This window comes from Sus scrofa, chromosome 1 (assembly GCF_054392235.1).
Source record: "Sus scrofa isolate SSC_HxYL_T2T_F1_AM1 chromosome 1, Sscrofa_HxYL_maternal_Yorkshire_Landrace_v2.0, whole genome shotgun sequence".
In the NCBI taxonomy this organism is placed as follows: domain Eukaryota; kingdom Metazoa; phylum Chordata; class Mammalia; order Artiodactyla; family Suidae; genus Sus; species Sus scrofa.
Window position 1 is genome coordinate 135,563,059 of NC_139383.1, and position 22,367 is coordinate 135,585,425.

The 22,367-nt window shown below is 38.8% G+C and overlaps 2 protein-coding genes and 1 pseudogene across 4 annotated transcripts in view; 2 read left to right on the top strand and 1 right to left on the bottom strand.

Moving 5' to 3' along the window:
• SLC30A4 (solute carrier family 30 member 4) overlaps positions 1–14,086 on the top strand; it is a 31,144-nt gene extending 17,058 nt beyond the window's left edge. Inside the window, exons 4-8 of one of the 3 annotated variants that reach the window (XM_021089600.2) lie at positions 3,506–3,659; positions 5,400–5,601; positions 7,736–7,841; positions 8,610–8,744; positions 9,681–14,086. In XM_021089600.2, coding sequence (XP_020945259.1) covers positions 3,506–3,659; positions 5,400–5,601; positions 7,736–7,841; positions 8,610–8,744; positions 9,681–9,835 — 752 coding nt within the window. In that variant the 3' untranslated portion in view covers positions 9,836–14,086. The remainder of the gene's footprint in view (positions 1–3,505; positions 3,660–5,399; positions 5,602–7,735; positions 7,842–8,609; positions 8,745–9,680) is intronic. The other 2 variants (NM_001130972.1, XM_085019743.1) reach the window with 2 other exon arrangements.
• The window catches only part of SQOR (sulfide quinone oxidoreductase), a 377,873-nt gene that overhangs the window by 171,813 nt on the left and 183,693 nt on the right, over positions 1–22,367 (bottom strand). The window lies entirely within an intron of this gene.
• LOC146406380 (sialomucin core protein 24 pseudogene) lies at positions 6,037–6,909 on the top strand (annotated as a pseudogene).

Below are 22,367 nucleotides of genomic sequence, written 5' to 3' on the forward strand. Positions count from 1 at the left end.
TGGTTCTGCCTTATTTGAGACCTTATTGGAGAGTTCACAGAAAGGTAATTTTCAGTATCAAGGAAAATTATGACTGGGAGGTGGGCATTGCCAAATTTAGCTCGCTCTCGCTTTCTCATACAGGATGACAATATGTGTAAAATATTGCATGGTCATACTTATACTGAGAAATTATTTGTTGTTTATCTGAAATGCAAATTTAACTGGGCATCCAGTATTTTATCTGGCAGACCTACCAGGATAACAATATAACTTATCATCCAAACCAGGACACTTTTGAGAACAAAATGAGACATAAATTGAGACTATCTGGGAAAACTAGAAAGTACAGTCAACCTAATTACAGGGAATTTTGAAAGAATTTTTTAATTATTGGTTTTAGATTTTCATAAGCAATGACATCTCAATGTCATTAAGTTGCATAGCTGTTACTCTTTATAAAGTGTATTGCTTTATAATTTCATATTTAAAATTTGATTAAGGCATCTTTAAAACTATTGCTAGCTAGCTTCAGCCTTGACGATTAAGCCTTGATGATTAAAATTTTTTTTTAGGAGTTCCCTTCGTGGCGCAGCGGAAACAAATCCGACTAGGAACCATGAGGTTGAGGGTTCAATCCCTGGCCTCGCTCAGTGGGTTAAGGATCCGGCATTGCCGTGAGCTGTGGTGTAGGTCATAGACATGGCTCAGATCTGGCGTTGCTGTGCTGTGGCTGTGGTGTAGGCCAGCAGCTGTAGCTCCGATTAGACCCCTAGCCCGGGAACCTCCGTATGCCGCGGGTGTGGCCCTACAAAGACAAAAAAAAAAAATTATTTTTTAACAGTTTGAGAAGGATTGATATTTTTTAAACATCAATATTAAAGAGAATTAAATTTATCTTTCTTCATGAGTAAAATGAAGAGTCTATCATTAGTATATGAGATTTTCCAGTTCAAAAATTTTTAATTTATGTATTTATTTATATGTGTGTATTTTGCCATCAGTGGTTATAACTTAAGACAAAACCATGTGTTTTTGGTTTATATTTGGCTTAATTCTTCTCTTTTAACCTCTTCCTATTTTGGGGGATTTGGTTAATAATCTATTGTTCACATTTAGCTTAACTTTCTTTAATTATATATATAGCCATTTATCTTCCCTTGCTCAGCCTAACTTCATTCTACAGATTCATCCATAGCTATGTGAGTATATGCAACATGTCAGTCTTTCTGGTGAGTGCTACAGTAAACATGGTGTAGAATCTAATGTGGTCATACTCTCAAGGGGCTTAAGAGTCTGGACTTTGTGTATTTCAGTTTTTTTTTTCTGTTTTCTTCAGTCCTATGTCTCCTTCAAAGTATGATAATTAGTATGTCAGGAATAGATGAATCATGGTTTTGAATAGTAGTTGTGTTTTTTGGTCTTATTCTAACATTTATTTTGTTGATGTTCAGAATTTTATTAGAGTTTTGGCTACATTAACATCTTCAGGAAACAGCTTATTTCTGCTAGATGATTTTTCTGTTATAATTTATGAGCTGGAATAAAAATGTATCAAAGTCCAATATACTTGAATTGCCCCAACCTTTGAGCAATAAGTTGACCCAGATAACAATTTCCCGGACTGTTTTAACTTTTAACACTTAAAGCTTTAATATCTAGTTTCTTTAAAGAAAAAAAATTATCTATTTTCTTGCTGTTATTGTTTTGTCAATACTAGTTTTATATAATAATGTTAATTATTTTAAAATATACTTTACATTGCCCTATTTCTGTTATTTTGAAAAGATATAAAATTATTCTACTTTATACTTGCAAAGTAGAAAATTCACATGATGTAAAAGAATATATAGTGCAAAGTCATTCCTGTGTCCTAGCCACCCATTCTCCTAATAATCAGTTTTTATCAGTATTTTGTATATTCTTCCAGAGTTTGCATGTATAGACCATTATATATTCTCTTACTTCTTTTCTCATAAATGCTAATATACCATGTATATTGTTGTGTGCTTTTCTTTTTTCACATAACACTGTATTTTGGAGATTATTCCATATCATTAACATAAAGAGCCTAATTTTTTATAGCTGCATGGTATTCCATGTTACAAGGCCCCTACTAATCACTTCAGTTGTTTTCAGTTGTTTGCTGTATATACAATGCTTGAGGAATAGCTTCAGAACATACCGCATTTTGTAAATATGCAACTTAATTGGCATGAGTGTGTATATCATTCCTGGAAGAAAAATTTCTGAGTCGAAGTGCATTCATGAATACTTACATGCCTTAAAAAGAATGTGTTTTTCTTTATTCTAAAGGTAAATGAGTTTATAATAAAAACTTAAAACTTTTCAAATATTACCAGAAAGAATAAAGTGAAAAATAAATTTCCTAAACTCTTAGTCTCACTTCCCAGGTATGACACTTTCTTATCTGTCTTTCTTGTGATTAGATTATCAATATGCCTGATTGTTTTTCCTCTTTTAAAAAAATATAAATGACTGTATGATATCTCATTATAAGCACATACCATAATTTAGCCATTAAGTTCCTCATTGGTAGACATTTAGGATGTCTCCAGATCTTTTTTTTTTTCTTTGCTTTTCAGGGCCACACCCACAGCACATGGAATTTCCCAGGCTAGGGGTCGAATTCGAATTATAGCTGCCAACCATAGCCACAGCCATGCCAGATCCAAGCCACATCTGTGACCTACACCACAGCTCATGGCAGTGCCAGATCCTTAACCCACTGAGCAAGGCCAGGGATTGAACCTGCATCCTCATGGATCCTAGTCAGGTTCGTTACCACTGAGCCAGGATGGGCACTCCTCCAGATCTTTTTGGATACCTATAGACAGAGCTACAATGAAAAACCTTATAGATGGCTTTGCATTCATATGGATGTGTTTCTATTGGATTGATTCCTAGAGTTAAGGAATATATGCATTTTAAATTTTTATTAATTTTACAAACTGCTCTCCAAAAATATAGCCTATTTGATACTTCCACCAGTATATCCTTGCTAACTCTGGCTGTTATCAAACTTTTTAATCTTTGCCAATTTAGTAAGGGGCAAGAGAATTCTTATTTGAATTTCTTGTATTATGGTTGATTTCCATAAATTGGTCCTTTCTGCATATTTTCTTTGTATTAGTATTTGTGTCCTCTACCCATTGTTCACTTTTTTATTGGTTTTACACTTACAAATTAGTCTGTGGTCATTCAGGTATGCTACAAATTTTTTTCCTTAGTTTTTCAGGTTTGTTTTTTTTTTTAACCAAGTGTATGGTCTGGAAATATATATAATTTGACCCTAAAGACATAAGGAGAAGGTAGGCAGTGGTGGGGTGAAAGATCCAAATCAAACTACTGAACACTTTTCAAATAAGAAAAATAACATGACAAAAATAACATAGCACTTTTATCTCCTTAGAGGAAAGAAGATATAAATAAGAAATTGTACAGTATTTAGTATGTATGAAATAACCATGCTACAAATATTTTTTTTTTATATTTTTCCCTCCAGAGGTCTTGTCAGCTATGATTAGTGTGCTATTGGTGTATATACTTATGGGATTCCTCCTATATGAAGCTGTCCAAAGAACTATCCATATGAAATATGAAATAAATGGAGATATAATGCTCATTACCGCAGCTGTTGGAGTTGCAGTTAATGTGATGTAAGCTCTATTTTGTTTAAAAAAAATGTTTTTAATGGGCTTTGTAATTTTAACAGGAGATTTAGGTTCATAGCTAAGCTAAGCAGAAGATATAGAGATTTCCTGTACATACCCTACCCCCACACATGCATAGCCTTTCCATTGTCAACATCCCTCACCAGAGTGGCACAGTTATTACAGATGATGGGCCTACACTGACACAAATTACTGCAGAGTCCATAGTTCACATTAGGGTTCACTCATGGTGTTAAACTCATTCTATGAGTTTGGACAAATTTATAATGGCATGTATCTACCACTATAGTTATTATACGTTCTACATTTTTTTCACATTAATATTTTCAAGTACTGTGACCTTAGAGACTATTATATATGTACTCAGTAGTGTGCAATGATATTTTAATATATTTTAAAGTTATCAATATATTAATTTTTCTTCTAAATGCTATTAAAACACTATTGGAATTATGGATTTCTCTTGAGTTTACTCAGGTAGATTAAAGTTTGGCTAACAGTCAGGAATTTAAGTGGACAAAGTTTTTTTAAAACTTTTATAATATTTTTGTTTTAATAAGTTTTTTTTGTTTATTTTTTTCTTTTTAGGGTCATAATCACAGCATATGGAAGTTCCCAGGCAAGGGGTTGAATCAGAGCTACATTTGCAAGCCTATGCCACAGCCACAGCAATGCCAGATCTGAGCCGCATCTGCAACCTACGCTGCAGCTTGCAGCAACGCCAGATCCCAACCCACTGAGCGAGGCCAGGGATCAAACCTACATCCTCATGGATACTAGCTGGGTTCGTTACCAATGAGGCACACTGGAAACTCCCAAAAAGATTTTTTTTTAACTATCAACTTTTTTCCTAAAAATTACAAAATCTTTAACTTACATACTTAATCATTTGGACCAGGTGTCAGTAAACTTCTGTAAAGACCCAGAAAGTAAATCTTTCAGGCTTTGAGAGCCGTACAGTCTGTTTTGGAACTATTCAACTCTGCTGTTACAGAACAAAAGCACCCATATTCACTAAGTAAACAAATGGGCATCACTGTGTTCTAGTAAAACTATTTACCAAAAAAACCCTACCTTTATACATAAAAACAGGCAGTGAGCCAGATGTGGTCTACAGACCATGGTTTGCCAACTCCTTTGCAGGTGGCTTCTGTTGATACTTAGAATAAAATCAGAAGTTCTTACTGGAGCCTTCTTGTTATGATCCTGTGTACCTTCCTCCCCATCTCCTACCACTCTTGCTCACCTTAGCCACCTGGGTCTTGCCTTTTTCAGCACATAAAACACAATGTCATTTTAGGGCCTTTGCCCTGATATTCCTTCTTCCTAGAACACTCTTCCACCAGCACTTGTTGCCTCACTTCATTCAAGTCTCTACTCCGGTGGAATCTTAGGCCATTTCTGATCACTCGCCATCACCCTCCATCCCCTTGCAATGCTTTGCTTTTCTTCAAAGCACCTGAATAGCCTGCCAGTACATTATGTATTTATTTGTTAATTCTCTGCCCTCTCTACTAGAACATTAAGTTCCACAGGGATAGGGATATGTCTATCTTGGCCACTGTTTTGACCCCAGTACCTAGAACAATACCTGATACATAATAGCCACTCAAATATTTATTAAATGAATGAGTTCCACATTGCCTCATTAGTGTCTGATTGGTTACAAATATTTTTATCAATAATACTAGGAAAAATAATCATCTTTTCTTTTATTTTTAACAGAATGGGGTTTCTGTTGAACCAGTCTGGGCATCATCACGCCCATTCCCACTCCCTGCCTTCAAATTCTCCCACCACAGGTTCTAGATGTGGACACAGCCATGGGCAGGATAGCCTGGCAGTGAGAGCTGCATTTGTACATGCCTTGGGGGATTTGGTACAGAGTGTTGGTGTGCTGATAGCTGCATACATCATACGATTCAAGGTAATATGCTTGCTAATTTTTCTATTTTAAAATATATATTTAGGGGTTCCTGTTGTGGCGCAGCAGAAACGAATCTGCTAGGAACCATGAGGATGGGGATGGATCCCTGGCGTCACTCAGTGGGTTAAGGATCCGGTATTGCCCTGAGCTGTAGTGTAGGTTGCAGACATGCCTCGGATCTGGCCTGTGGCTTAGGCCAGCAGCTGTAGCTCAGATTGGACCCCTAGCCTGGAAACCTCCATATGCCGCACGGGTGCGGCCCTAAAAAGACAAAATACGTGTGTGTATAACTTAAACATTAAAACTAAAGGTTTTATCAGTATACTAGACACCAATCCCAGTCCTGTTCATTTTGCATCACAAGCATACTTGAACTATCAGTGTAGTTCTTTTATCAGTACCAAACACGATAATCACCTCATGAGGTAACATATCTGTTGGCTTTGGCGGTGCCTTCACTGAAGAACTCAGTTTTAAACCTTGTCACGCGGAGCAAAATCTCTAAAGTGGTGCACCAAAGAGGGCAGAGGGACTGCCCGCTGCTCTGAGCACCTCATCTTTCGCGTGGAGGACGTGATGTCGGGGCTCTTCCCCCAGCTGCTTTGGGCCGCAGGTTGCCTGGCCAAGCTCAGCGTGCTGACGGAGGAGGCAGCGAACATCACCGTCCTTACTCAGAACACGACTACACCCTCGCCTTTCCCGCCCACCACCCAGACAACCTCGGTGCCATCGCGGACGCTCACCACTCCAGCACCAGAAATCTGTGAAAACTGCCAACAGCTGCATTTCCTGTGTTGATGCTAATAATACCTGCTTTGGGATAGAATGTAAAGGTAAAAGCTACTGTTCAGACAATTCAGCAGTTAGTGATTGCCAGGTGGTGAACGGCAGACTTCTGTTCTGGGCCCACTGCCACACAGTTGCCAACCAGTTATACAGCTAAACCCACAACTCTGCCTTCCTCTTTTTCGGCCTCCACCACAGCTACTACATCAGGTACAACTAATACCACCTTAACTCCGACTACTCAACCTATCCGGAAGTCTACCTTTGACGCACCCAGTTTCGTTGGAGGAATTGTCCTTGTCTTGGGTGTGCAGGCTGTAATTTTCTTCCTCTATAAATTCTGCAAAGCTAAAGAACAAAACTACCACACTCTGTAAACAGACCTGCTAAATTAACAAGGACTGGCGTGTAACTCACTGAAACCAAAATATCTTTCAAGATGTCCCACATGGAAGACGCTATTCTAGGATCTTTAAATTTTCAAAGGATGCATATACGAGCATCACCCTTGAAGAAAAATCAGTTAAATCATTTTGCTCAATGGGAATATTTAAAATACTCTGCATGAATCCTTGTGGTTTGTCTTCTTTTACTTTAAATGGCTGCTGCTGTGGGATTTTGTTCTCTCTTCTTGACATGCCAAATGAAACTCTGTAAGCAATGGAAAACATTGTCCTGTGCAGACAACCTCATGACTCTTGGGCAGTTTAAATGTAGTCATTTTGAAGCCTGAGTGCTGCATTATTTTCAATCTAACTCAGGATGTAGTTTAGTGACCAGAATTTTGAGAAGAATGTGCCAAATGAGCATCAATCAGGTGGATTTTTGGCTATTATTTCAAAAGTGGAATAAATTTATAAGTTTAGTATCCTTAGAGAAAAAAAGCCTTGTCACACAACTGCTAGGTTCTGGAATGTGCACTGGAGTGGAAATTCAGAGGTGTGAGTTCTAGTCTTGTCTCTGCTTTAATACTTTGACCTTGAGCAAGTTCCTCAACTCTAAACTTGAGTTTCCTCCTCTTTACCTTGAGGGGCTTAGACCAGATAGATGGCTACTAAAGCTCCTTCCAGCTCCGATAGTTTATGGTTCTGGGTGGAAGATTGAGAGAAGGCACAGAGGTAAACAGTGAAACAAATGACTAAACTTCTGGAAATAGGTTTCATGAAGAAAGGTATATAAATAATCTAGGAAAGAGTGAAGACATTTCTACAATTGGCAGTATCCAAGTTTTAAAGATACCCTCCAGGCCTGCTAAAGAACAGGGAACAGAGTATTCCTTGCTTTGCTCTATAGACTGTTTTATGTCTTTCTGTATTTAGTCACATAATTTTGATCTGTCACCTTTCAGCCAGAATACAAGATTGCTGATCCCATCTGTACATATGTGTTTTCATTACTTGTGGCTTTTACAACATTTCGAATCATATGGGACACAGTGGTTATAATACTAGAAGGTAAGAGCTCACTAATATCCCCATCATGGGTTTATTATTTCCCTAAATCAGATTGGGGTTGGAGGGTGTGGTCCAGGATAGGAGCCATGCATTTCCTTTCTTTTTACTGATACTTATTGGTCTATAATAACACCATCTTAATGTATAGAACATATGAGTGGATGCACTCTCCCAGCTCGTACACATTTGATCCTTATAATAGCCAAGAAAAGTAGGCAAGGCAGATATTAATATCCCCACTTACCAACAAGAAAATTGAGGTTTAGCTGGGTAACATAATGTCAGGTCATGCTGCTAGTAAACTGTGGACCTAGGACAAGAATTGGAGTCTTTTAATTCTTAATGCGGTTATCTTTAGTAATTTATTTGTCTGTAATTCCCCTGTAACTTGATCTTCTATTTTCAACTTCCCTGCTTACTGATATGAAGTATAAGAATATAAGCTCTCAACAGTAGGTTTATCATCATTCGATGATCCTTTTTCTTTGTCTATCCTAGCTTTTATTTTTTAGATGAAATATTCTGTTTTGATTGACTTTCCTTTTTATTGAGAATGAACATTTTTAAATATTTATTAACCTCTTAGCAGGTGCATATATCCTTCTATTTGCAAGCATAGTTTATCCTAAAAGTTTTAATATATTTTAAAGTGTACATTTAAACTGAATTTGGTAAAGCCATTTGGTTTCTTTTTTTTAAATGTCCTATTAGTAATGTATAACTTTTCTCGAAAATAACCTTTATTTATAAATGATACATTCTGAATAGGTGTACCAAGCCATTTGAATGTAGACTATATCAAAGAAGCTTTGATGAAAATAGAAGATGTATATTCAGTGGAAGATTTAAATATCTGGTCTCTCACTTCAGGAAAACCTACTGCCATAGTACACATACAGCTAAGTATGTTGCTGATGGTAAATGCTGGGGTTGGTGGACTTTTATCTTTGGAATTAAACATCTGTGCTTATGATTAAATAGGAAGACTTTTGTACTGAAAAGATTCATTTTTAAGGGAAGGGTGAGGCTCTTCAAAAGTTGAGTTGCAGGTCAGTATATTGATTGCAGAGCAATTATTTTTGACCTCTTGGAGATTATTACAAATTGGTTTTTTTGCCTTCTTCTGAAAGGCATTAAGTATATTTATCGTGTTTTTTTCTATAGAAGAAAATCTAGACTCTATGATTTTATTTCTTAAAATCATTTCACAGATTGATTTTTTTTTTTTTTTTTTGTCTTTTTGCTATTTCTTTGGGCTGCTCCCACGGCATATGGAGGTTCCCAGGCTAGGGGTCGAATCAGAGCTGTAGCCACTGGCCTACGCCAGAGCCACAGCAACGCAGGATCCGAGCCGCGTCTGCAACCTACACCATAGCTCACGGCAACACCGGATCGTTAACCCACTGAGCAAGGGCAGGGACCGAACCCGCAACCTCATGGTTCCTAGTCGGATTCGTTAACCACTGCGCCACAACGGGAACTCCCAGATTGATGCTTTTTATCTTATCAAAATAATACTTGCATATGATTTATTTTAAAAAGTATGAAAGACGAGAGACTTACAATTGGTCTAGTATTCTTTCTCTACCTGAGTGTGGACTGGAAATATTGGAATAATGAGAAGTCATTCTTGCTTTATAAACTGAAGTATTTCTCTAATTGAATGGCTTCAAGAGGGTAAACGTCAAACATACAAAAATATGTTCACATCGCTTCTTAGCCTTTTGGCGAAGATCAAGTGTAAACTGTTCACAGCATAGTAAGGCTGTTTTTGCCCTTTGTCTTGTTCACTAAGACGTAGCTGTGTCAGTGAATAATAACATTTTCTTGATATTGCAGTTCCTGGAAGTTCATCTAAATGGGAGGAAGTACAGTCCAAAGCGAAGCATTTATTATTGAACACATTTGGCATGTATAAATGTACTATTCAGCTTCAGAGTTACAGACAAGAAGTGGACAGAACTTGTGCAAACTGTCAGATTTCCAGTCCCTAACTATACATGTTTGGGGGCCTACTGCCTTATTTACCCTGCAGTCACAGGCGCAAGAGCAATAAATGCACACCTAAATGAGAAATGGAATCCCTGACAGCTATGTCCATAACAAGCACCAGTCTCTCAAAACAGTTACTCCAGCCTGACAGTGCTAGTTTCTGTTTAATGGTAAAATGAGACTTCATGATGACTTTCTGAAGATGTTTCTAAAACACTGTTTACAGAATGAGACATGACTCTACAGATACCTCATAGAAGACAATCCAAGACCGTACTTCATTATCTACGACAGTACGTGTTTTAAAGGAAGCATCAAAAATTCAGTATTTGCATTTAAAAATCCTTTTTAAGACCATTTTATATCAAGCCAGTACTGGAAAACCAAATTTTTAAATTATGTAATCTTGATATCCAGCTTCTGGAATTTGACACCCACCTTTCTTTTTAGCAAAATTATTTCTCAACAGATTTCAGAAAGTACTACCAGTTATCCAGAGAGTGGAATAAGCACGTATTCCTAGAGTTTCAGAAATGTATTATTTCACAAGTAGTCCTGATTGTTATGATTTGTAATCAACTTTTTCCAGATACTACAGGGTTTTGAATGTCAAAGTTAACATTTTGGTTATTTGTTAATCTTATCAGAACCAAATCTTTACCTATTGTGGTCACTGTCATTAAATTATCTAGGAAATATTTTCAATATTACTCTGAATAGCAGAAGTTAATCATAAACTCAAACACTGTATGGTAATTTAAAACAAAGTATAGAAGCAAGATGGGGTCTGGAGTTTCAGATTTAAGTCTTCCTGAAATCATTTTTATTGTTCACAGAATTATCTTAAGAACAGCAAGAGACTGCAAAAGGTAAACAATGATCCACTGTCCTTTGAGAACTGTCTTTCCTTCTGTACAGAAAATTTGCTTGGTACCTTGCTTCCTGCTTCCATTCCAGTTATATTGTGTGTGAACTTTCAGGGTAAAACTCTGGAAAGAGGTTCATTTTGCTCTCCACCTCTCACATGTAGATTAACCACATTGCTCTAGAGAGAATTTCAGCTGGATGTTTTGGGTTAGGGATTCCCCATGGACTCCAGAAACCGCAGGCTATAATTCTGAGGTTTTTCCAATAATAACACCATAGCAGAAATGATTGAGGGGAAGGTATTACTCTGTGAAAACAAAATTTTCAAGGGTTTTTGACCTTGTGAGTGTGTTTTTTTAAAGCAGAGGAATGGGGATGGACATTAAATCTGTGTTGTAGGGAGGCTCAGCATAAAAGTTTTCAAGCCAAATGCAACTAATTGGTAACAATTGTGTTAAAGAGGCAGCTGTGAATATTCATTGTTTCATTTTGCAAGTGTTGGTTTTGAAATTATCTTTATGCACATCAGAAATCCATTTTCCAAAGGAATGGTTTCTTATACAAAGAATGGATATGGTTCTCTGCCTCCCCAGAATCACACCAGACAGGTTGTGAACTGAAATCCTAGATGGGCATGCAGGTGACTTCTGATATAAATGAGGAATAGGAAACATTTCTTCTCTACCAAGTAGCTCCCTGTAATAAACGTAAGTAAGATGAAACCCAGATTTACCCAAAAAGTGGTTAAGAGTTGATTTCAATAAAAGGGTTGATGAGGATTAATGGTTCCTAAGAAAACCTAGTGTTTAATTGCATTGAAAACTTACTTTATGGGATTCTTATTGTGAATCCATTTACAATAATGATTTGAATTTTTCAAAAATTTCAGTAGCATACAAACTATTTAAATTGAAATAAATGTAAAATTAAAATATAGAGGGCAAGAATAAATGAGACACATTTTAGTGGACATCTGGGCATTTATGGACTTTGAATAGTACCTAGCAAGAAGAATATGCATTCTATGCTAATGGGTTTTCTCATATTTGCAAATTTTTCCTCATATTTGTGGAGCTTGTTTCCTAGAAACTTTCCTTTATCTTAAAGAGCTATATCTGACTTTTCATATTGACCTGTTCCTTGGAAAGTTATTTGATGAAACAGTCTAAAATCCATTTGAGTATTGAAAGGATCCTTTTATAAAATACAGAAACATTTAAAAGTTTTGTAATCTTAATGATAGTGTTCTCCTTAAAGTGAAGTACACATGAAGTTTCCTATACTTTCCTTTTTGTAGCGAGGACCACAGATTTTTGTACTCGTATTCAAATGAGTCTGTAAGATTTGAGGGTTGATAGATAAAACTTTTTGTTACTTGGCAAGACCCGCAGAGAAGGATGTGGACTTAGCAGATATGACCAGGGACTACACAGTGGTCTGTCAGTCACCCAAGGAGTTACAGCCCAAGTTACACTCCTGGGCCAGCTCTCAGAGAAGGGGCTGTCCATTGTCCTGGGAAAGGCTGAGTTTGCATAAACACCTAGCATTGTTAATTTTCAACAGGGAAAACAGATCACAACATAGGAAATGGCCAGTTTTTCAGTGTTATATTTCAGTTAACATTTGCAAGTAATCAGAGCTACTTGTGTATATAAACTGTTCGCAACTCTGGCCACTTGCAGCATTTTGATTTATTTTAGGAAAAACACCTATTGTTTCATTAACAACCATGCTGCCTTAGAAATATAATGTAAGGAATGGAGTTGAACAAAGCATATTTCAGAGGGCTTTGAAATAGAAAATCAGAAGCGATTTTAATCCCTCCAAACATTTTCCATTAGCCATGCCTTGTGTAAACCAGCCATGCCCTGTGTAATGTGAGCCCCAATTCTCACAAGTTGCTGCTCCCATCAGTATTCTTTGCCAATTCACTGGATTTCTTATTTTACTGTTTTCAACTTTGGGTGCTTTGTTCCCATCTTCTAAACCTAGTTTCCTGCTCTTAAAAGTCTGTGTTTTGATTCTCTCTTGAAGCCAGGTGTCCGCACTGACAGTGTTTGATTTCAGTAGAATTTTCCCAGAAGAGACACAGGCAGGATGACATACCTTAGCTTCCCTTTCATTTTAATGTGAGGAAAAACCATCCTTGAGAGACAAAGCACCACTTATAAGTGTGTTTCTGGATAGGGAAGAACCTTCTTTTAAACAGCTGATTGTTCGTGATCCAGATTTCTCTTCCTGCTGAACTTTACAAGTGTGGTAGAAGTAGATGCACTGTACAACCCCAAGCCAAGATCACTGCTGATGAGACTCTGCCTGTGTTCCTCAGCAACCACTCTCACTACTTTAGGAGACACATTCACTTCTGAAACAAGCACAACTAGCTATATTTATTTTCTTCTTATGCATTTATATTAATAGGTTCACCATAACAAATTAGGCATTCATTCTTACAGAATTAGAGCCCTTTTGGAATAAGGTTTTAGGCACTTCTGCTGTTGACTCTACCTTAGACTTGGTAAACTTAAACTTACAGAATGTGGTTATAGATTAAGGATGGATACACTCTGTCCTCAAACCAAGCTTCACTTATGAGCCAGTTGGGTATTAGTCACAAATGAACAGTGACACCTTGTTATGTGCTGAGTTGAGGGGAGGCAAGCCTGATCCCCAAATTATTGATTAAGCCTAATATCTCTAAGCAAAATACCATTTGCAAACCCTGGTTACTGTCCCACTGGACAGGGCTTCAGATTTGTTTTACAGATCTCTAGTCAGGGATGTGGTTTGTGATGCTGGTAGGAACACATGTTGGAGAGAAGAAATTGTGGGAGTTCCTCAGGGTTGAATTGTGTGTGTGCAGCGCAGTTACACATCCAGGCCAGCCTGACATTGAATTCTTGCTTACAAAAGGTTTAATCTGTTCTTCCAGTCATGCTGAGAGGACCAACAAACATTTTCTGATTTTTGGTGAGACTGGAAAGCATTCATGGAGACTTTCTCAGCTAAACCTATATAGTGTCCATTTAAATATTGCAGTTAAGTGTATTCCAAAATAACGGCAACACAAAATGGAAATGTGCCAGTATGTCAGCTTTGCACCTGAAAGATAATGTATACTTGGAAAGCTTATGCTTCTCTAAATAAATATATGTTAATAAGTAAGCCATATCACAGTTGGAGAAATTGTATATACTTTTCCATATATACCTTCAGAAACCAGGTATTTTACATATGATTGATTTTAGAAAGATTTTGAAGCTGGAATTTGTCCATATAATTTAAGATCAAAGTATAGTATATGTACTGTATTTGCAATTTTCAAATTGTAATTTCCTATACATTTATTAAATAAAGTATTGTTTTGCCATGTGGTTTATTAAAAATGAAAGTGTACAGTTCCTTCAATTAAATTTCTAGGCTTTTTCATTGAATAAATAATCATAATAGGCCTTAAAACATAATCCTGTTAAAAAGAGAGGCATTAGAAAATAGATTCTAACCTATCTAGTTTTAAATGTCTGATTGTAATAACCTCGTAGATGTTTAAGAAATAAACCTGAGGAGTTCCCGTTATGGCTCAGCGGACAGAAATCCAGCCAGTATCCATGAGAACCCAGGTTTGATCCCTGGCCTCACTCAGTGGGTTAAGGATCCAGTGTTGCCATGAGCTGTGTTGTAGGTCACAGATGCAACTGGAATCTGGCATTGCTGTGGCTGTGGTGTAGGCCATCAGCTACAGCTCTGACCCAACTCCTAGCCTGGGAACCTCCATATGCCTCAGGTGTGGCCCTAAAAAGACAAGAAAGAGAAAGGAAAGAAAGAAAAGGAAGGAAAAAAAGGGAGAAAGAGGGCGGGAGGGAGGAAGGAAGGAAGGAAAGATACTGAAAAAAACCTTCCAGATATGATAAAAAGATTAAAAGAACTTTTATCTTTCTATATCAGTCACTTAATGTCCCTGCAGCCCCAAGCAACATGGCAGAAAGGAAAGAAGCTCCCAGGACATTAAGATTGGTGAGGACCACAGGGAAGTGTGAGCTGGTGACCTGAGGACCCTCCCACAGTATAGACTCAGGTCCAACACCACGCCTCACCCACCCCCTGCCATAGCCCGCGTGTAGGGGCCAAAGATCTGAGAAAGGTTTTCTCATTTTTAAATAGTTAAAAAAATCAGAATAATAATAATATTTCACAATGTGAAACTTAAGTAAATTTTAAATTTTGGTGTCTCTAAATAATGTTATGCAAACACATCCATACTCATTCCACCATGCACAGTCCATGGCTACTCTCGTGCTACAGTGGCAGAATTGAGTAGCTGTGACAAATATAAGATGTTTACTCTCTGTCCCTTAATAGAAAGATTGCTGCCCCTCTGGTGTACCCTGTTGTACCATTTTAAGGTCACAATGGCATATATAGATGCAGCAAGCTCCTGTAGAGCCCGCTTAGAAGTTTCTGTGACTTGTTACTCTGACAGCTACCTGAGTCACCAAATGGTCTTTTACTCTATCTTTTTTCTTTTTTCATTCCCCTTGGGATTTGGGACAGAAATGTAGAAAAAGTGTAGCAAGATTTAAAATATTATTATGTGCTATATGTGCTACATAATGTCAGCAGCAAAGCCATTTTCTACACAGAGCACCATTTAAGGACCATTTAAGAATTCTTTTCAACATAAAGCGTATTCACCCGAAGCTTTAATTTTTAAGTTATGACAAAAAAATGAAGCAAATTAAAATGTGGTATGTTGAATATCTTACGTAGTTTGTGCCAGTTGGAAGCTCACAAACAAAAAACATTTTATCTGCTAAGTAAATTGAAAACTGTTTATCGGGCTGTGAAAATATTATGTCCTTTAAAGTTTTCCAGTTACCTAGCTAGTAAAAGACTCAACTATTTTTGAAAATGGTAATAAAGAACAGTTTTAGATAAGTTCTGCTAGTAAATACTGAAATGTTACCATATTCTTTGATTCTATACCTAGCTAATTTCTATTTTGTGGTGGGTTTTTTTGTTTGTTTGTTTTTTGTTGTTGTTGTTGTTGTTGTTTTGGTTATTTTCCACCACCCCACGGCATATGGAGCTCCCAGGCCAGGAATCAGAGCCAAAGTCACAGCTAGTGCAATGCCAAATCCCTAACCTGCTGTGCCGGGCTGGGGATCAAACCCACACCCCAGGGGCTCCCAAGACCCCACCAATCCCTTTACGATCCCGTTGCACCACAGCAGGAGCTCTGCTATATTTCTATTTTGATGTGTCATTTTGAGGGTCTATGTCAGATGCCAAAATAAATCCTAATATGAGGTACTAGCCTTACAAACTTAATTATGCTAAACTTTCAGCTTTATTTAATATATTAGAGTAATATTTTTGGTTGTAAGTCAATTCCAACTATGAATTGCTATAAACTATGAAATAAACTAAGCATAAATAGGAAGTAGGAAGTCCTAATGACTAAATATCTGTACCTGTATCGTATTTAAGATTAGGAGGTTCAGGAGTTCCCGTCGTGGCACGGCGGAAAGGAATCCGACTAGGAACCATGAGGTTGCGGGTTTGACCCCTGGCCTCACTCGGTGGGTTAAGGATCCAGCATTGCCGTGAGCTGTGGTGTAGGTCGCAGACACGGCTCGGATCTGGCATTGCTATGGCTCTGGTGGATGCCGGCAGCTGTAGCTCTGTTTAGACCCCTAGCTTGAGAACCTCCATATGCCTCAGGTGTGGCCCTGAAAAGACAAAAAAAAAAAAAATAGGAGGTTCAGTGACCTCATCATTTTCAAGCAGCATTCTGGTTTAAGGTTCCCATGTGACTTTTACAGAACACACACTGTAAAGTTTGGCCTGTGGGTATTACCCAATAAACATGAAGATGATACTCTGTAAATTAACAAATAGGTTCTTTGTACCCTGTCTTGGATTTTTTCAAAGACTTGTACTGGTTTGATTTTCAAATTCCTGTTGTTTGTGTTTCCCTTGCCAGTGTCTGCATATTGGTTTGTGAGGTTTTGTTTGTATTTTTTAACATTTCTGTTCACTTTAACAAAATGCTGACAATATAGAAAAGATTGTGAACGGTTGGGTTTTTCTCCAAAATACATCGAGGTATTTCTTGTTAATAGAGCAGGATTTTTTTAAATAGGACACTTTTAGAGACCTCATCAAGTAAGGCTAGCCCTAGAGCAACCACCTCTGTTGCCTTGCCTTTCCTAGGACAGAAACTTGGTCCTCACCCTCTTCTGCCATTTTTTCCCCACTTCCTTTCCAGAGGAAACTTGCTAACAGCACAAAGGTAACAGGGATATTTACCTCTGACAGTGCTTACAGAATGTTTGACATCAAACTTAAGACCTGGGGTGAGTTTTCTGGACTTCCATTCACTAACCTATCATATTCAACTGTAAAGGCTGCAGGGCAAACCTCAGTTCCAACAGGTTTTTAATCTGTTACAGCTTGACTGGAGTTTCAGTGTTTTTGGAACATGCCTATTCCAGCCTCTCTCTGCTTTTTTGTGTGTAAGGATGTTTTCCAAAGCCCAGAATATTTTTTAAAACCCTAAGACAGAGGATTACAAAATTTATAGTGTTTTCACCATTGATATATACTTGGTTTTAGAAATAGTCTCATCTTCATGATACCATGAAATTAGGACCCCTCAAAAAGTTGGTTCATTTGGTTGGAAATAATTTTTTATTTCTAGAGTAGATTGAGATTACTTCTAGATATCATACATCTTATAGTATTCAACTAAGAATTGCTTTTGAAGCTCACCTCCCTACCCTTGAACATGTTATGGAATAGAACATGAAACTCCTACATATTTTTTAAAATTAAACAGGAAATGAAGCAATGTTTTTGAAGAGCATGTTGGGCATATGGTCACTCCTATAGATAGATCATACTCCCCTTACGGATGGCTTGAGAAACTGGCCTGTAGGATAAAACCCATCCTCTTTGTTTAAAAAAAAAACAAAACCCTTCTAATCTGGTGACTTTTTCCTTCTCCACCCACAGTTCCATCCTCTCCATGACTACTGTCCTACAGCCCACACATCAGCCATAGCAAACCACAGTCAGCTTTTGGTTAATGGGAGAAATCATTGCCAACATATGGGGAGCTCTTCCTACCCTTCAGACACTGTGCTGTGCACGTTTGTGTATTATTTAATCCTCATGATGGTACTTTGAAGAAATGATAAATGAAAAATCAGAAAAGGTTAACTGACTTGCCCAAAGTCCTATAGGGAAAGCAGCAAGGCTGGAATAGAAGTCACAGACAACTTTTAAATATAGTTATAACTAGTGAACATGTAATACAAAAAGGATGCAATGTCGACTACTGTAGTTAAAATCACAACCAAGTTTTAGGTAGTACATGTATAAAAGTAATGGAAGTATAATAGTTTAGGAACAGCCAACTTTATAAAATGACATGCATGACTGGCAAAAAGAAGTAGCCAAAAGTTTACTGTTTCTTCTTCTTTTTTTCTTTTCTTTTTTTTTTTTTTTTTTTGTCTTTTTGCCATTTCTTGGGCCGCTCCAGCAGCATATGGAGGTTCCCAGGCTAGGGGTCTAATCAGAGCTGTAGCTGCCAGCCTACGCCAGAGCCACAGCAACGCGGGATCCGAGCCGCCGCGTCTGCAACCTTCACCACAGCTCACGGCAACGCCGGATCATTAACCCACTGAGCAAGGGCAGGGATGGAACCCGCAACCTCATGGTTCCTAGTTGGATTTGTTAACCACTGCGCCACGACGGGAACTCCAAAAGTTTCCTGTTTCTTAATTGAGTTGGGTATTTTTGGTTTTGGTTGCAGTGGTGGTTTGTTTTTGTGTTTTTGTTTTTGTTTTTCCTTTGAGGCACAAGAATGGCACTTAATTGCTGGCACTAATTACCCTTCTTCTTATCAGCCTTCAGAGCTATGATTGGGAAGGGTTGGGATTCAAGCCACAAGGGCTGGACTCCTCCGGGCCTTCCCTCCTTAGTCAGCTACTCCTTTAAGGTCAGGATACCGCATTTCCCAGGCCACATCTGGGGACATTGCAAGTTATAGTCAATATACCATGGCACCCACTGGTCACGGCAGCCCCCCAAATCTTAAGTCAACTCGTGCGTGGTTAGAGGGGAGGGAAGGAAGGCTAAATTTGAAAGGGGCTGTCCCCCCCATTCAGCCATCACCAAGACAGGATACAGACTGTGAACTCACAGGAAACAAAACAAAACAAAACAAAACACAAGCCTCTGAAATTCCAAGGAATTTCCAAGAAGGCATTGAATTTCCCACAAGTCATAGAATTACAGGTCAAAGCTGATCTCATCTTGGTCAGGAGTGGGTAAGATCTAGCTGATATCTGGGTTAGTTACTAGGTCGCGCCAAATCAAACAGAGGCTTTCAATATGAGCTCACGCCGATGTAGGGACTCTGGCAGGCTGCCCAGGTGTCCCTCCTCTCTCCCCTACAGTGAGAACTGGGGAAAGTTACCAAATTTTTCTGTGCCTCAGTATCTCCATTTGCAAAATAGGGATAATTATTGTCTCTACCTGATGTGACTTTTATGAGGATTAAATGAACCATGCGCTGAAAGTACTAAGAACACACAAAACTCAAATCTCAGCTATCATTATCTCTACAAGTTAATTTCTTCACAAATGCACTATTTTTGTTTTGACTAATTGAGCACTGCCAGTCTTGCAGCTCCCAGAACAAGACAAACTTTCTTATCCTCTGCTCCTTTGTCCCCTTTTCAAACTGGAAGATCTTTCCCCCAACTTCTTTATCTCACAAAACCCAACTCATCCTTAAAGACTCTCTTCAGGCATGATCTCCTCCTCCAGGAAGCCTTCCTCACCCTCCCTAAGCAAATGAGGAGCCCCTCTGCTGTGTTCACCTCCCTTGCTCCATCACCCTCACCATGGAAGCTCCCGCTGTCTGATGACCCATGAGCCCCTGAGGTGGGACCTAGGTCTACTCTTCAAGTCTCCAGTATTTTCAGGAGGGCTATGTGAACGTGTCCAGGGTTAGAAAATATAGAGTCATTAAATACCCATTTATGTGCAGAATTTTTTTGAGGAGCCCTAAGAATCCCCACTGTCAATACTCTAGCCTCTTCCCTATGAGGGAACTGAAACCCTAGAGTAAAGCTGCTCTTTTCCAGATTGGAAATCTCCAAATAACAAATTTTTTTTGTACTTAGGATATGTGTAATTATACCACAACTATGCAAGTACTTATGGCTTTCTTTATAATTTGAAGATTGCAACAGAAATCAGACATTTTCTAAAATACTCAAGGCAATTATGCAATTAATTGCAACTAAACTGGTATTAAGAGCCAACAGTTATTCTCACCAATAAAGCCTGATAATGTCTCTTGGAGCCTAGTAGTAGAACAGAGCTGGTTCCTGTCAATTCTAGTCTTGTTGATGACAGCTTGTTCATTTGCATGAAGGACTCTTTTTAAAAGGTAAATTAATAAAGTGACTATTTTCAGCTTGAAATGGGGGGAAAAGCTCATGCTACTTTCAAAGTACTGATGGATTTTAAATCAACAATCTCACCGTTAAAGCATATAAGCAAGTATATACACAAGTGCACTGGATTAAGAGGCAGAAGAACTGGTTCTGGTCCCAGCTTTGCTATGTGTGTCTCATTGCACAAGTTATTCTGTTTTGCTAGGCCTCAGTCTGGCTGTCTGAATAAGAATAAGAATAATACAACAATAATACTGATAAAACATGGATTGAATGCTTAGCACTGTACACACCAGACATTGTTCTAAAAGCTTTTCAAGTATTCATTTTTTCTTAATTTAAATTTTTGTTTCGGGTAGAGATACACTCACTTTCCTTTGGGGGTATTAATTGTCCTAGAAATATTTCAGGTTTTTGGAAATCCCACCAAACAGCCCTATGAGGTACTCTAACCCCAGTTTTACAGTTGAGGAAGTTGAGGCAGAGAGGGGTTAAGATACTTGCCTAAAGTTAGCTGGTAACCTTGAACCGGGATTCAAACCCAAGCAGTCCAGCTCCAGCATCCATGCTCTTACCCTTTATGATGTGATTAGAGTCGTGACTGGCCTTGCAGGTTAGGTGGCGCAGTAACACATGATGCTCTCAGAGGGCCCAGGGTGGCTGCCTGGGGCCACAGTAAGAACCTGCCTGCGTGAGCAGCTTTGGGGGTGGGATGGATGTGGGTGAAGAGGGACACAGCAGGAATGTGCCTGCTTCATCAGTGGTTGTCCAGCTGGACAGATAGGTTACCCATACTTTGTCCCCTTGTCTCCCAGAGCTGCCTGAGGCTTTCTAACATGCCTTGCAAATACAGACTCTGAGGAGCTATGCTCTTCCTGCCTCTTCTTTGTTTATTTTATTGGTGAGACACTAAGGAGAAACAGCATGGTGCAGTGGAAAGGAGAGGATTTGGTTCCAGCCTGCGGTGGGTTCAAATTCACCTCGGTGAAAGTAAGAACTGTGTGATCTTCACAAGTGCCTGAAGCTCTTAGCTGTACAAGAGGCTTGCTTTAGGGATGGACCAGAGCAATGGACATGAAACGTCTATGAGGTGCTTGATGCTGTTTCCTCCACGCCCCACTCTGTGGGCAACTGGGGAATTGCAAGTGTCCCTACTGGACACATGTCATTAACGTCATCTAATTCAGGCAAATTCTCTCATCAAGGAATCAATCTAAGTGTGGAAAGAAAGTAACTGTTATCAGGAGTTTTATGTCAGATCATTTCATACATACCAGCTTCTCCTAATGGGGGCAGAAGTGACCATGACTTTACATCCAGGTTCATTCAGTGTGACCCTAGGTAAGTTACTTGATCTTTTCAGGCTCAGTTTTTTGGTTTTGGGGGGGGGGTTTGTTTTGTTTTTTGTTTTTTTTGTCCTTTTTTAGGGCTGCACCTGCGGCATATGGAGGTTCCCAGACTAGGGGTCTAATTGGAGCTACAGCTGCGGACCTACGCTGGAGCCACAGCAACACCAGATCAGAACCACATCTGAGACCTACGCCACAGCTCATGGCAATGCTGGATCCTTAACCCACTGAGCAAGGCCAGGGATCGAACCCGAAGCCTCGTGGTTCCTAGTCGGATTCGTTTCTGCTGCACCCCAATGGGAACTCCCTCAGGCTCAGTTTTTTCACTGGCAAAGTGAGGGGTCATAATGTTACCCGATCTCATGAGGGACTGTTATGAGAATTAAATGAGATTAAAGCATGTAGAGGGCCTGGCACATGCTCGGTGCTCTCTCAGTGGTGGCTGCAGCTGTCGTTATTCCTCTTTTAGTTTCCTGAGCTTCCCTGGCCCCACGGAAGCGTTCCTGACACCCTATACTGTTTGTTCAAAGTCACAGGCTTAAATATATATTAAGATAGGATCTGCTCACCAGTGGGTCCCTCACACTCATCCCAGCTCAGATCATACCATCAGCTCAAGGATAACTTCTTATGACAGCCCCTTCCTCTTCCTTCTACCAAAATCCTGTGCTCAGGGCTGCTTCTGGGGAAAGTACCCAGAGCAGCATCTGATTTAGCCATAAGCACATACGCACAAGGACATAAAAGTTCTTAGGAAGCCTCTTGGTTCAATAACCCCTAACTCGTGGACTAAAAATAGTTTTTCTCTGGGGGAAACCCAAGTAGAAATGTGTCTACAGGTCATGTCA